This window comes from Gekko japonicus, unplaced genomic scaffold (assembly GCF_001447785.1).
Source record: "Gekko japonicus isolate JY-2015 unplaced genomic scaffold, Gekko_japonicus_V1.1 scaffold814, whole genome shotgun sequence".
NCBI classification, from domain to species: domain Eukaryota; kingdom Metazoa; phylum Chordata; class Lepidosauria; order Squamata; family Gekkonidae; genus Gekko; species Gekko japonicus.
Genome location: NW_015169799.1, coordinates 409916 through 425664, shown reverse-complemented (window position 1 = coordinate 425664; position 15749 = coordinate 409916). Strand labels below are relative to the sequence as shown.

Here is a 15749-nt window from a genome sequence, read left to right as displayed (position 1 = left end):
GAGAGAAGTGGACCCAGCACTCAGCCAATGGCACACGAGTACTCTTGAGTGGCAGTTGACAGGTCAATGGCTGACGGAGTGCAAAGCACAGCCAATGGGAAAGCTAGAAAGTGCCAATACACTAGGGCTTTTATATATATAGGATGCTCCTGCAGCTGGTGAGAGAGGGGAAAACAAAATCACCATTGGGACGATGGTGTTACTTAACTTCCAGGGAAAACCCAGAAATGATGTTACTCCACTTTAGGAATGACTTGAAACTGTGGTAAAACCTAGAATGGAGTAACATCACTTAAGTTTGAAGATTATTGTTCTTAAAATATAGATATCTTATGAAATCTACAAAATCTATATCAGGGGTCCCCAATGTGGTGCACCTGCCGACACCTTTTCTAGCGCCCGCCAAGTGTTTTTAGGAATTGGGTGGGGTGAGGTTTAGCTTTTGCCCAGATATGCTTCTGACTGACTACTGATGAGAGCCTCTTTCTAGCGCTCATTGTATTTATTTCTATAATGGGCCTTATTCCTAGTCTATGGATAAGTGGCATCCCTTGATATACATCTTCACTTTTAAAAGCTGCTTTTGAGAGTCTAGGGAACATTTAGCAATAGTGAGACATCACCAGATGGGCAACACCGAAATCAGATTGATTATATAATTTGCAGTTAAAGATGGAGAAGCTCTATCCAGTCAGTAAAAACAAGACCTGGAGCTGACTGTGGCTCAGATCATGAGCTACTCTTTGCAAAATTCAGACTTAAACTGAAGATAGTTGGGAAAACCACTAGGCCATTCAGATTTGACCTAGATCACAACCCTGATGAATATACAGTGGAGGTGAAGAATATGTTTAAGGAATTAGATTTGATAGATAGCATGCCTGAAGAACTATGGACAGAGGTTCATGACATTGTACAGGAGGCAGCAATTACCACCAACCCAAAAAAACTGAAATGCAAGAAAGCAAAGTGGCTGTCTGATGAGGCTATACAAATAGCAGAGGAAAGAAGGAAAGCGAAAGGCAAAGGTGAAAAGGAAAGATTTACCCAACTGAATGCAGATTTCCAGAGAACAGCAAGGAGAGATAAGGAGGCTTTCCTGAATGAACAATGCAAAGTAATAGAGGAAAACAATAGAATGGGAAGGACTAGAGATCTCTTCAAGAAAATTGGAGAAATCAAGGGATCGTTCCATGCAAAACTGGCCATGATAAAGGACAAAAACGGTAGGGACCTAACAGAAGCAGAAGAGATTAGGAAAAGATGGCAAGAATACACAGAAGAACTATACAAAAAGGACAAAGAAGGGCAATGCCAAGGAATGTTCAAACTATCGCACAATTGCACTCATATCACACGCTAGCAAGGTCATGCTCAAGATCCTACAAGCTAGGCTTCAACAGTACGTGGATAGAGAACTGCCAGAAGTACAAGCTGGGTTTCGAAGAGGTAGAGGAACTAGAGATCAAATTGCCAACATTCGCTGGATTATGGAGAAAGCAAGAGAGTACCAGAAAAATATCTACTTCTGCTTCATTGACTATGCTAAAGCCTTTGACTGTGTGGATCACAACAAACTATGGCAGGTCCTTAAAGAGATGGGAGTACCAGACCACCTCACATGTCTCTTGAGAAACCTGTATAAGGGCCAAGAAGCGACAGTTAGAACCGGATATGGAACAACTGATTGGTTTAGCATAGGAAAAGGAGTACGACAAGGATGTATATTGTCGCCTTGCTTATTTAATATATATGCAGAGTACATCATGCGAAATGCTGGCCTGGATGAATCACAAGCGGGAATTAAGATTGCTGGGGAAAAGATCAACAACCTCAGATATGCAGATGATACCACTCTAATGGCAGAAAGTGAAGAGGACCTAAAGAACCTCTTGCTCAGGGTAAAAGAGGAGAGCGTAAAAGTGGGCTTGAAACTCAACATTAAAAAAACTAAGATCATGGCATTTGGCTCCATCACTCCTTGGCAAATAGAAGGAGAAGTCGTGGAAGCAGTGACAGACTTCATGTTCCTGGGATCCAAGATCACTGCAGATGGTGACTGCAGCCATGAAATTAAAAGACGCTCCTTGGGAGGAAAGCGATTGCAAACCTAGACAGCATAATAAAAAATAGAGACATCACCCTGCCAACAAAAGTCCGCATGGTCAAAGCAATGGTATTCCCAGTAGTCATGTATGGCTGCGAGAGTTGGACTATAAGGGCCGAAGAATAGATTCTTTTGAATTATGGTGCTGGAGAAGACTCTTGAGAGTCCCTTGGACTGCAAGAAGATCGAATCAGTCAATCTTAAAAGAAATCAACCCTGACTGTTCCCTGGAAGGCCAGATACTGAAGCTGAAGCTCAGATACTTTGGCCACCAAATGAGAAGGGAGCACTCACTGGAGAAGACCCTGATGCTGGGAAAGATTGAAGGTCAAAGAAGACGGGGACGGCAAAGGATGAGATGGTTAGACAGTGTCATAGATGCAATGAACATGAAATTGAGCAAACTTCAGAGGATGCCGGAAGACAGGAGGGCCTGGCATGATGTAGTCCATGTGGTTGCGAAGAGTCGGACCTGACTGTGCAACTGAACAACAACAACAAGAGAAAGGACCACAATAAGAATGAGGAATTGACAGAAATTGCCCCCACCCTTGTGAAAGTTCCTGTTTCATATACAGGTTTCTGCCATTTCCCCCATAAACTGCAGCCTCCTACCCTTGACTTCTAGAGATGTGAAAGCCGGGGGGGGGATGAAAAAAAATCAGAGAAAGGGGCATTCCCCTCCCAATTTTTCCAATTGGAAAGTATGATTTTTTTTTCTCTTTTAGAATGCGTGAAATGCTTCTTAAATTTTTCCAATGGAAAATTTGGAGGAGCACTGGAAAAAATCTCCCATGAAATATTTTCCTTTTTGAGTGAGAAAAACCTTGTCTTAAAAACTATTTCACTCATTCCAAATGTATAGCATGTAAAAGCCTGAAGGACAAGGTTTTACTCAAAATAAGTATTCTTATTTAAGTCAATCTATAGCATTAGATATTAATAAATCCTATATATAGTAGACATATACAATGTTTTCAAAAAGGTCAATATAAATCTTGGCAATAATTCATATAACTTGTTTAATGATAACTTGTTAGTTCTGTATTTTCTGTGTTATATAACCAGGTATGCTGGTAGTCCTGCCTATTGTGAATGTATGAGAGTCTTTCTGTTCAAATAATAACTTTCTTTTGTTTACGATATAATCCGCTTTCTACTCCCGTGCCTCTCAGATGGCAAAAATTAAAGTTGCAGCTATTTCTGAAGTTCTGGGTATAGTTCCAGTTTTTTCTATAGAGGAACTACAGGTGGGAGTCCGCAAGGATTTGCAGGAGGTATCTCATTTCCTCCGCCCCCATTCGTTTCCTTGCCTGAAAGCTCCCATAGTCTCTCCCTTTTTCCTACTTTCTTCTCTCCTTCCCACCCAACAGCCAACCTACATTTGTCTCTCTGTCTTTAGCCCTGCCCAGTAGCCTCTACCTACACAAACTATAGCTGATTTCCCACAAACTGCTGGTCCACGCTCGTTCCTCCCTTTGCCCCGATCGTACGTATCAATTTCACATCATGTGCTGCACGGCCGCATTTTGCTCCGCAGCTTTGCCCCATTTCTTCTGCATCTACTCAATCCTCAAAAAACAGGATTGAGTAGATGTGGGGGAAATCGGGAAAAGCTGTGGAGCAAAATGTGGCTGCGCAGCACATGGTGTGAAATTGACATGTACCATCGGGGCAAAGGGAGGAACAAGCACGGAGCAGCAGTTTGTGGGAAATCAGCCTATGTCTCAGCAGTGAACGCTCAGTGACATGTGACCGGCACTTCACTTTCCTCTGTATCCCTGGAAAGCACCCTGCCCCCCTCGCTTGCCTTTTACTTCCAGAAGCTAAGCCTGGAATGCTGTGGTTGCCTAGCAAGAGCCATGGAGGAAATCTCTTACAGCTACAGTTGCTCCTTTTTTCATGTTGGGCTTTTAAAACCCACCAATCTTTTTTTTTTTTAAAGATTTCACATTTTCCTGAAAAACTGGGACTTTTCCAGGTTTGTAGAAATATCTGTCTTTCCCATTCACAGCTACAGTCACCGGTTTAAGTAACCTCAGATTTGGCTGACTTGGCTATTAGAATATACAAGCAAAGTCTTGCAGTCTAATTTTCTTCTCCCCCACTATTTCCTTTTTTCCTTTCCTTGAAAGTCCCAATACCCTTTCCCCCTTTCCTGCCTCCTCTCCTTCCCATCCATGCTTCCTTTATTTCTACCCATCTTCAGTTTTTCGCCCTAGTGTACCCATGGCACCCTCTACCCGGGAAAACTCTGGCCTAGTTGCATGGTGCCAGTTGCCAGGGCAGGCCCAAATGCACGATGTGGAACTGGCAAGGATTTGCAAAGCACACCCATTTCCCCATCTCAGCTTCCCCATACTATTTCCTCTTTCCCTCCACATTATTATCATCATTATTAAGTTTGTTAATCACCTTATTCTAGCTTATGCCGGGCTCTGGGTGATGTACATGAGGACAAATGACATAAAACATATAAGATATTAAAATTCTACAGAACAATTTAATAAAACTAAAGACCCAAATAGAGTCCATGATGATGGCATCTCGGAAATTTCTACCACAGCTCTGGACTACCAGGCCAGTTTCTGGGCAGGGGGAGAAGGAACTCATAACAGCAATTCAAAGTGGGGGAAAGGAAGGGAGGATGCCAGCCATGGAAAAACTGTTGCTGCCCTCAACCAAAATCCTGGTGGAACATCTCTGCCTTTTAGGGCATGGGGAACTGCATAAGATCCTGCAGGACCCTGATGTCTTTCAGCAGAGAGTTCCAGCAGGTCGGGGCCAGGACTTAGAAGGCCCTGGGCCCTGGTTGAGGACAGCCAGGCATCCCTAGGGCTGGGGATCACCAGCAGATCGTTATCAATAGAGTGCAAGGCTCTCCCGGGGACATACCAGAGGAGACAGTCCCATAGACACATTGGTCCCAGACAGCTCAAGACCTTGAAGGTCAATACCAACACCTGAACTTGACTCAGTACTACACTGGAAGCCAGTATAGCTGGCACAGCACAAGATGAATATGTGCTGTCAGTGTACTCAACCTTCTCTGTGTCCTCAACAATATCCATCCATGTCCTCAACCATATCCTCAACCTTCTCTGCTTTCTCTCCTTCCCACCAGCCTTTTATCTGCCCCTCCATTTTCAGCTCTGTTTATTATTTATTTCACCTTTCTCCAGAATGACTCAAAGCACCTTACGTCATTCTCCTCTCAGCAAGGGCTGAGTTAGAGTGAAAAATCATTGGAAAGGGCCACTCCCCCAGCCTGCCCTGGCCCTGCCCTCAAAAGAGGGAGGGGCAGAGGAAGAGGCAGTCCATCTGACCCTGCCACTCCCTCCCAGAGGGAGATGGAAGGAAGGAGGAAGAGGCAGCCTGCCCAATCAGCTGGCCAGCTGCTGCCTTCCTTGCCTCAGATAGGCCACAGGCAGACCAGGTACTGCTTACTTTGTCTTGTGCAGTCCAGGCCCTGCCTCTCTCACTTTGGCCGGGCAGGGTGGGTGTCTTCCTCACCTCGTCTGGGGGTCATCTGGCAACACCCTCTGCCCTGCCTTTTTCTGGGCTCGGTTGGGCACTACCATCCACTCTGCCTTGCGTGGGGCTCAGCCAGGCGCCACCCTCTGGCTTCCCTTGCATGTGGCCGGGTGCTGCTGTCTCCCTCACCTTGTGCTCGGCTCAGCTGGGATGGGTGCCACCTTCTGTTTCACCTTGCCTTGCGTGGGGTTTGGCAGGGCACCAGCTGCTTTGCCTCACCTTGCACGAGGCATAGGTGGGCACTGTTGTCTACCTTGCATCACATTGCTTGGGTTTCAGCCAGGTGCTGCCCTCTGCCCTGCCTTGCCTCGCCTCCCATGGGGCTTGGCTGTGTGCCACCCTCTGCCTTACCTTGCCTTGCCTCACATGGGGCTCAGCCAGGTGCCACCTTCTTCCTTGCCTTGCCTTGTGTGGGATTCGGCTGAGACGGGTGCTGCCTTCTGCCTCAGCTCACCTTGGGTGGGGATTGGCTGGGTGCTGCTGTCTGCCTTGCTTCATGTCACACACGGCTTAACTGGGCCAGGGCACTGCCGTCTGTCTTGTCTTGTGCAGGGCTTGACCTGGCTGGGGTGCCACCATCTGCCTCACCTTGTGCAGGGCTTGGCCTGGTCAGGGCACCGTCATCTGCCTCTTCTCACATGGGGCTCAGCTAAGCACCACTGTCTGCTTTGTCTTACCTCCCCCAAGTCTGCCAAATTACCTGTTTTCTTTCTGTGTGGCTCCGATCTGCAAATTTCAAAAGCAAGAAATTGCAAGTAGATAAATAGGTACCGCTTTGGTGTGAAGGTAACAGCGTTCCGTGTGCCTCGGTGTCTAGTCAGGCCACAGGACCACAGAAACGTCTCTGGACAGCGCTGGCTCTTCGGCTTGGAAATGAAGATGAGCACTGCATCCCTAGAGGCGGATTCGGCTGGCTTTCGAACAAGGGAAACCTTTACCTTTACCTTTACTAAGATTTATGATATGAAAATACTTCTAAATTCTGTAAATAAGCCAAATAGTACAGTTTTATATACTAAGTATGTTATAAATGATGTATTTTATGTTAAATCAGTAAAAGAAATGTAGGTTTGACAGGAAAGTAAGTATTGGCTATAGTACATTATTTCCCCCAAATTTGCATTTCTACCCCAGACAAAAAGGAAGAAGCACATTTCCCCCCCTGTGGTTTCAAAATTTACATAAATTTTACATCTCTACTCATGTATGACTCTCCCTGAGGAACCCTTGGCTTCAAGAGCAACTTGGAGAATGTTTGCTGCAAAAATTACATATTATAACATCTTTCATCTCAGTCATATAATACATTAATCACACAGTAGCACAATTCTATAGTCGAAGGCAATTGAATAACAGTGATTAAAAACAGGAAACTCCATAGAGTTTAGGTTGGGTTCCAGTTTTGCTGAATAGCTGAAACTGTAATTCTTCCATGAATTATGTAATTACTGTTGCTATGCTGGGGGGAAGTGTATTTGAGATTCACCTGCCGCTGAAAAGGGCTTCTAGTTGAATTTCTGCAATAAATTGTGTCACAGTGGTCCTGGTATTTCCTGAGGTATGAGGGTCATCTCCTTGTGCGCCCTTAGAAGTTGCCCTATGGTATTATGTGAATTCCCACAATGAAACTGCCACTTTATAATGACAAGCCTAGATCTGAGTTGAGACAAATTGGGAGCCTTCTGAACTTGGTGAAAGAGTTCTGCAGCTGGGCCTGATTATTCATAGATTTCTATGAAAAGCAGAGATGGAATATAATATGCAGACATGTCTGGAGAAGAATGGATAAATTGGGAGGTGAACTTGAATTCATGGCAGCGAGCAGTCTGTAATCCTTCACAGGAATGAGGACTACTTCTTGTTTGTACAGGCCTTCCTGGTATTCTGAGATGAGGCATACACCAAAAAGTGCAATAAGATATATTAGTCTGGAGGGGATGAAATGTGCAAGATGGTGCTTCAGGAGACATTTTCATCAAGCTGCCTGAATTAAATGGGCAAAGTAATTTATTTTATTAGATTTGGCTGCAGCCTGCTGTGATGCCCAGAGACTCAAATGAATGAAGCTGTTCAGGAAAAGAGAAGGGGAAAATGTATGAGTTCAGGGGGGAAACGCTATTTCAAGCAAATCTTCAAAAGGCATGCTAGATTAAATGTCAATATTAGTGAGACCCCATATCTGTAATACATTCTTAGTTGAATAGAGCTTCTTGGACACTTCTTTATGGGAAATGAGGTGTCCAACTCTGTGACATGTGAGGACCCTGCCCCATCCTCAGTTCCCTCTCTTATTTTGCATGCAGTTGTTTTATTAGGCACCCACTTTTACAGCCTAAGTGCCAAGGGGATTTGAAATTTGGGGAGTCTCATAAAGGCACCTGGGTACAGCCATGACGTTGGAAAATCTCAGGAAAGAAGAGGAAGGGTGTGCTGGAGGTCGAAACTGATTAAGTGCAATCTCCCCCAGCTCAGTGGCATATTGCTCCCAATGACAAAAGACTTTCCAACACTGAAGACACCACCCAATATCCTGACATACCCCAGAGGTGTCTGCCCAGCCCAAGGAAGTTGCTATTTCATTAACGAACATGCCGTTCCTCTTTTTCCTTTTTGACTCAATCAATAAGGGCGCTATAGTGATTAATTTGCCCTCCATCCTGTTTTGGGAGCTATCTTGACTCACTCAAACTTTTGTGTCAATGCAGATCTGGGTCACTTCAACCTAATTAAAGTATGTTAATCCTGTTTTCTCACCTAGGCTTTTTTTGCCCATGCAGATTTGGCGCAAATGGACTAATCAAGGTATTTCTTCCACTTTTGCCCACCAATGTCTGACAGCAGTTAACTTTAAACCAGCCAGTGAGATTCAAACTTTTAATCTTGACTCGGTCCAAAGCCAGGACAGCCAAACCCCACCTTCTTTGGGGTCTTCTTACAAAAAAAAGGACCCCAGGTGCTAGCAAATGGTTCCTCAGATCCAGCCCCTTAGCCAGGATTTTTTTTGGAGGGGGGGATGCAGGGGTGCTAATTAAATTAAATTGAATTAATTTAAACTAAATTAATTTAAAATGTGGCAGTATTTCCCTGGCTCAGGGGTGACACAGGTGAGGATCCCAGGGGAAGAGATGGTGGGGGCAGGTAGGAGTTTGCAGGATTGCTATTGTTGCAAGTGTCTGAACTGTTGAGCAGCAAGTGGAGCCTCAGCTCCTGGTGCAGACTTTGCCCCAGGCAAGGGTACAGCGACTGTGCCAGACTTTTGATCTGAGCCATGAAACTGTCCATGTTGCCTTCAACAGTGGTAAAGTCCAATGGGAAGCTCTCCACTGGTTGCCCAGCTGTTTTGCTCCTCGAGGGTGCTTGGCTTTTGTTGGCACACGGACTCACCTTCTTGTACCAAACCACAAACAAGACAAGAGGGGCATGGATAGCCCGCCAGTGGTGCCGCCCACCCAGGTGCCACGTGGGGCGGCAGCAGTCAGCTAGCCAGCCAGCTGCCACACTGCCCTCCTCCCCCCTCCCCTGACAAGGAGGAGAAGGGGAGGGGGAGAGGGAGAGTAAAAGGAGGAAGGGGAGAGACTTTACCTTCATTTCCTAGCCATGAGATGTCAGTGGTTTTGTTGGCCTCTGTTTCTTTCTGTGTTCATTAACTGTACAAGGGAAGGGAAAACCACCTGAGGGATGAATTAAGATTGGGGTGGGGAGCACGGGAAATTTGATAGGGGGTACCACCCCGTGTGCCCCACCGCTGGCTATGGCTCTGCTCAGATTCCCAGTCCAGATCTTTTCTGTCAGAACTTTTCTGTTTTCCTTCTGGCAACCCCCCTACACTCCGCAGGCTTTTCTCCCCTTTTCCACCTTGATGCTGTGCTCCTTGGAGCTCCACTGTGTCTTCCCCAGACCTCTCCAGACCTCAGGCCCCAGATTTAAGGCTGTATGTCTTTTCCCTAGAAAAATTACCTCCCCTTTCCCTAGAAAAGTTACCTCCCTTCTATCTTTTATAGGTGAGCTCTCTTGCTGGTGCGTGTCTGAGTGCTTAGGGAATTAGATCTTGGGTGCCCAGTATAGGTTCTTTACATTTTTATTCTTTTTATTTTATATTGTATACAATAAAGTTTGTGTTTGCAATCACTCTCACTCTTTCTTCAGACGCTGAGTTTGAACTCCCTTCCATGAGTGGCCTTCTGAGTTTGGGGCCTAGGAGAATCCATTCCTAGAATATGATCTTCTCCCCAAGGCATTGGCATTCCCACTGGGTTCTGCTCCTCCCGGATTCTCCTCCTCATTCTTAGCTCCTGTTTTCTGGAAGAGGCAACACACCTAGTAAGATCTTCTGGAAGGGCATCTGATAACTGAGCTGCAGTCCATTGATCTAACCCTTTAAAATGCACCACATTGCAGCAAGTGGCTGGAGCCTGAGAAAATTAACTACGACAGAGGAGGATAAAGGGGTTCGGTTGTCTCAGGCATTGATCTATGAGCCTTTAGTCTCAGAGGTGGAAGTTCCTGGTGGGCCACCTTCCTGGAGAGCCAGTGGTAGCCGAGAAAAAAGCTGAGACTGGAATACAAGTCTCCTTGGCTTTGGCTGTGACACAATGACAACAGATGTAGGCTTGCCTGGTGAACCTTTTGTCATCATTGTCAAGACCTGGATCAGCCCCAGAGGCCCCTGCAACACTTTCCAGTACTGCAGGGGCCACTCTAGTCAGCTTTTTACTGTCTAGGCTGTTTTATCATTCCAGTCCATTGCTCTTAGTCCCCTGAGCCAGAGTTCCTGACTTAAGAAGAGCCCTGCTGGATCAGAATGTTGTCCATCTAGTCCCACAACTTTTCCCACACAGTTGCTGACAGATTTCTCTGGAGGGCCAACAACAGTGCATAGATGCCTCCTGGCACTGGTATTCAGAGGTTTATTGCCTTAGGATGTGGAGGCTTTCTTTAGTCACCATAGCTTACAGCTACTGATAGACCTATCTTCCATGAATATTCCATGAATCTGTCTAATCCCCCATCTATGCCTGTGGCCACTACTACATCATCTGGCAGCAAATCCCATATTTTATTTACTAGCTGAGTAACAAGGATTTCCTTTGCCCTTCCTGAATCTACTGCCCCATCAATTTTATTGGATGCCCTTGAGTTTTAGTATTTTGGGAGAGGGAGAAAAAGTTCTCTTTGTCAACTCTCTACTCTGTGCATAATTTTACAAACTTCTATCATGCCTCCCTCACTTGGTCTCGTTCCTTAACTGAAAACCCCACACTCTTCAGCCTTTGCTTATAAGAAAGGTGCTACAACCCCTTAGTCATCTTGGTTGCCCTTTGCTGTACTTTCTTCAGCTATTCAAAGTCATTTTTGAGATACGGTAACCAGAAATGCACACAGTATTCTAGATGAGGCCACACCATAGGGTTATTATAATATTGGTTGTTTTATTTTCAGTCCCTTTCCCAATTCATCCTCAGCACAGTTTGCCTTTTTCACTGCTGTGGTACACCAGGATGACATTTTCTACTGCATAGCTATCCACTATGACCCCAAGGTTTCCTTCCCTCACATTCAGATGCTACTTCTGCTTTATCTGGACCCTTTTCTATTAACAGACCAATTCCCTTGCTAGACCTGGTGTGTCTAACCCATGTGGTATGTTCCATTGTGCCAGAATTAGACACAGAAACCTTCACTCAAAATATTAAATGAAGTCCCTGGGTGTGCATAGGCTTCCACATTTCCTAACATTTTCAAGTTATTACTTGCAAGTCGTTATTTGGAAGTGAAGGCTAGAATCCTGCCTTGCTTCAAAATTTGTGACTGTGCTGTGACTGATGTGTTTACATGCATTTCTGAGTCTGGTGGCTGCTAAGACATTTCTAAAATGATGTATGAGCTATAGAATGAATCTGTCCATAAACTTGTTTTTGGGAAAACTGCTCACTTGCAATTTCCTGCACTATTTTCTACTGGGAAATGGTTCTTACTTGATTTATGATCTAAAACTTAAATGGTGGCCAGAAATGACCATATTACTTAATTGCAATGTTGTCACTGAGAGGGATTAGAGCATTTTCATATGCAATAAAGAAAAAGGGGCTTCTGCTGACTGCTAATATGTTGAAATAGCATCAATGCAACGTATTTTAGGCATAAAACAAGTTTGGAATGTAGGATGAAATTTTTCATTGAAATTAGTTCCATTGCATAGTGACTTCAGGGATGAATTGCCAAGTTGAGTTTGTTTTTAGTATATTAAAAGGACATTTGTGGAAGAAGTCATGTTGTATATGAACAAAATGATGTTTCATGTTTCATTACCAGTATATTAAAGCTGAATATTTTTAGTTATTTGTGTTGTTTCTAATATTTTAATGAGCTGTGAAGGCATTTCTAGGGGATAAAAGTCAAAATGCTGTCAGAATCTGAACCTAGAAAAAGAATTCAAAGACTTAACTTGTTTTGATTCACTGGAACAGCTTGGTCACTTCAAACTAAGCATATTAGTTTCATGTAAGCTGAAAGACAACTGGTGATCTCTGGTGATCCCTGGCCCCAAAGATATCTGGCTGTCCTCGACCAGAGCCAGGGCTTTCTTGGCCCTGGCTCCAACCTGGTGGAACTCTCTTCCAACTTCCATCTGGGCCCTGCGGGACTTAATGCAATTCACCAGTTTTGACAAATGGTGACTTCAGCTTGAAGTGTCCCACCACAGTCTAGTTCTGACAGAACTCCCTTGCAGTTTGGAAAGGAAGAAAGATAAGCCATGTTGGAAATTGTTTGCTGAGTTTCAACCAGAGATGCAATGAAGCTGAGAAGTGCCTCGTGTGTATGCTTTTTTAAAAAGGGCCATTAGGATTTAGAAGGTCTCTGGGTTTACAGAACTCACTGAGATTTGCACTTTACCATAAAATTAGAAGAATAGAAGGGATGTGACTTGGTTTGCTGAGACTTTGTGACTCGTGAAGTGTCCCCAAGAGATCTAATAAAACACATACTGAAGGTATAAAGCCATTGACCTGTGGAAATTGCCTCTATGCTACAGAAAAAAGAACGGGTCACTAAATATTCTAAACTAACAAAACGCTTTTGGTCTTAAAGGTGCAACTAATCTCAAACTTTGTTCTAAAACTCTTTTGTGTTGTTTGAAGTTGTGATTGAAGTTGCTCTCTGTGATTGAAGTTGCTGAAATCAGGTCTCACCGTCAGCTTTTGAACGAGGCATTGAACCTGCTCTGTGTAAGCCAAGCAGAATGCTTCTGCATTAAAAATTAGAAAGAGGGGATTGTATAACACAGGAGTAGGCATTCCTTTAAAGAAACTTCCCATAGCTTTTGGCTGAAAGTAAAAGCAACAAAGTATTAAAAATGTGTGTTAAGTGCCATCAAGTTACTTCTGACTGATGGCAACCCTGTGAATTAATAAACTTCAAAACATCCTATCGTTAACAGCCTTGCTCAGGGCTTGCAAACTGAGAGTCAAATTGACTTCCTTTACTGAGTGAATCCATCTCATGCTGGGTCTTCCTCTTTTCCTGCTGCCTTCAACTTTTCCTAGCAGTATTGTCTTTTCCAGTGAGCTGGGTAATATAAATACAACCGGACCTGGATGGCCCAGGCTAGCCTGATCTAGTCAGATCTTAGAAGCTAAGCAGGCTCTGATTAGTACTTGGATGGGAGACCACCAAGGAATTCTAGAGTTGCTACACAGAGACAGGCAGTGGCAAACGACCTCTGAATGTCTCTTGTCTTGAAAACACTATGGGGTGACCGTAAGTTAGCTGCAACTTGATGGTGCTTGACACACATACAGTGTAAGTACAATGCAAACAAATTATTTTCAAAAAAGTATTTATTTTAGAAGGCAAACAAAACTTTGGAAGATGATCTTTAAATGCCATTTTCAACAATAACTTTCCCATCTCTCTTGTAAACCCGTAAGACACCTGTCAAAACAGTGCTGAAATCTTTCTATTGTAAAGAAAGAGTGGGTGTAAAAAAAGTTCTGAAACAGGCTGGAATACAAACAGCTCAGTTTCCCTCTGGGAAAGGGAAGGTCTTTCTTCTCTTAACAAGCTTGGCTGGCCTCACCACTGCACACATGACAGAGTACACAGATGAGCCTGGGGTCCGCACTCTGTTAGACCCAACACAATTGTACATAAGTCGTAAGTTCTCTTCAGTTCAGATGTGCACTATGCCCAGTCAGAATCAGAACCATGGTGCCTGTGGAGAAACTCCCCCCAATGCCATTTTTCCGAACTGAAGTAGTCCTGGGGACAGGTTTGGGGGAACCTACACATTTCCTGGAATACACGTGGATTTTCCCAATAGTTTCCCTCCCCACACTGTTTCAGGCTGGAAAAATAGCACAGGGGTCAAGTCTGAAGCTGCTTTTCCATTTGCACCATGGTTCTAATACTAATTGGGCACAGCAACTATTTGAAGTGAGAAGAACTGGATAGTGTTTATAGAAGCATGCTCATATTTTTTTCCATTCTACATAAATGGTTGACATTTATGCAGTGTTCATGCAGTGCTGCACTTGGTAACACTAACATGGCTAAGGACAAAACCTGCCTACCATCATCGATTAAAGCTAGCCCCTCTGATAGGAACCTCGGTCAGCTCTGATAGGAACCTCAGTGGGAGCAATGCTTCTCCTGCCCATTCTGAATATAGCTATGCGGAGGAACAGAGAAAGGACATCATATTTCCGGACACTTTTGCCAGTCAACTTCTAGAAGCGGTGTTCAAAATGGGGATTGTTGTACACCTTGTCCTTAGGGTCTGAAGGTGGTTTCATGTCGTGGGTGGACAAATACCAAGGCCATATTTGGAAAAGTAGACCTCATCCACTCCCTTGCTCTTCTTGAAGTAAAGGCCTCCCCGATAAGGATGGGAAGCTTAGGAGTAGGAAAAGAGAAGGTGAGTAGAAGGGACTAGAAGACCAGATTGCTTCTCCTTGCATAGACAGATGAGCTTTTAGCTAGTGTTTAAAAGAATGAACTCATGACAACCTCATAGGTTGTTTTAAAAGTGTGATACCTCTTCCATATTTTTTTGCTTCCATTGTTGGATAATCTAGCCAAAATTAAACACTTCTAAATCTCATTACTTTGAACTTCCATAGTGAAATCAATGGAACTGGAAAGTCCTTAATTTTGGTTGGATTGTATCATCTATTAATAACTCAAAAACATGACAGGCAACATATTGCTGTTTAATGGTACTTTCAGATTCAATTCTTTCTTGTCCTTCAAGGTGAGGGCAGCATTCACTGGTGTTTATGTTTGTTCCAATTATTTCAGGTGTCTTTGCCTGCAAGATGGTACCATTTGTCCAGTCCACTGCGATTGTTACGGAGATTCTCACAATGACTTGTATTGCTGCAGAAAGACATAATGGGATTGTGCATCCATTAAAAATGAAATGGCAGTACACCAACAGAAGAGCATACACAATGCTTGGTAAGATTTGATTATTTATAGCTGTGATGCACAATTGTAATTGCACCTTGCTCTTTAAAATTTCATTACTATTAGGAGAAAGATAATAGCTATACGTGCCAGTTAATTGAAGAAACTGTCAACAGATGTCAAGGATGAAGCTTTTTGCATGTTAGCTGGAAAAGGCCATGTTTGTTCAATTGTTAGCTTGCTAATGGGAAGACACAAATAAAATTGACAGGCAGAAGCCTGGGTTTTTATCATCTCCTTTTGAATGACGGAGGATTCTCCAACAGCTGAAGCAAACTTGGGTGTGGGAAATTTATGAGGATGAGAGATGGGTGTGTGGACAGCAACACTAAAGTTTTATTTCTCTGAGACTTTGCCGGGAGCAAGAACCTGCTTTTAAAGACAGAGTGAGATAGTTTATACACCTGGGCTCTTTTAAAGTTTTTCTCTTATGGACTCTTGTAAATATTGATGCTTGTTTTAATGTAAAAATAAATTGTCTTTCTTTTGAAAGATTGTGGATATTTGATGTACTTTTGGGATCTGATAAGAAAAGAGCCCATGGCACCTCTAGTGAACTTCTTCAAGGTCGGGAGGAGGGTTATGATCACAGGGTGCATCACAATAGCCGATCTTTGTCCCCAGTGGGACTCAATGCAGATTG

At 43.9% G+C, this 15749-nt stretch overlaps 1 protein-coding gene across 1 annotated transcript in view; it reads left to right on the top strand.

Moving 5' to 3' along the window:
- Positions 1-15749, top strand: part of QRFPR (pyroglutamylated RFamide peptide receptor) — a 41127-nt gene that overhangs the window by 13685 nt on the left and 11693 nt on the right. Inside the window, exon 2 of the mRNA XM_015417100.1 lies at positions 14939-15097. Coding sequence (XP_015272586.1) covers positions 14939-15097 — 159 coding nt within the window. The remainder of the gene's footprint in view (positions 1-14938; positions 15098-15749) is intronic.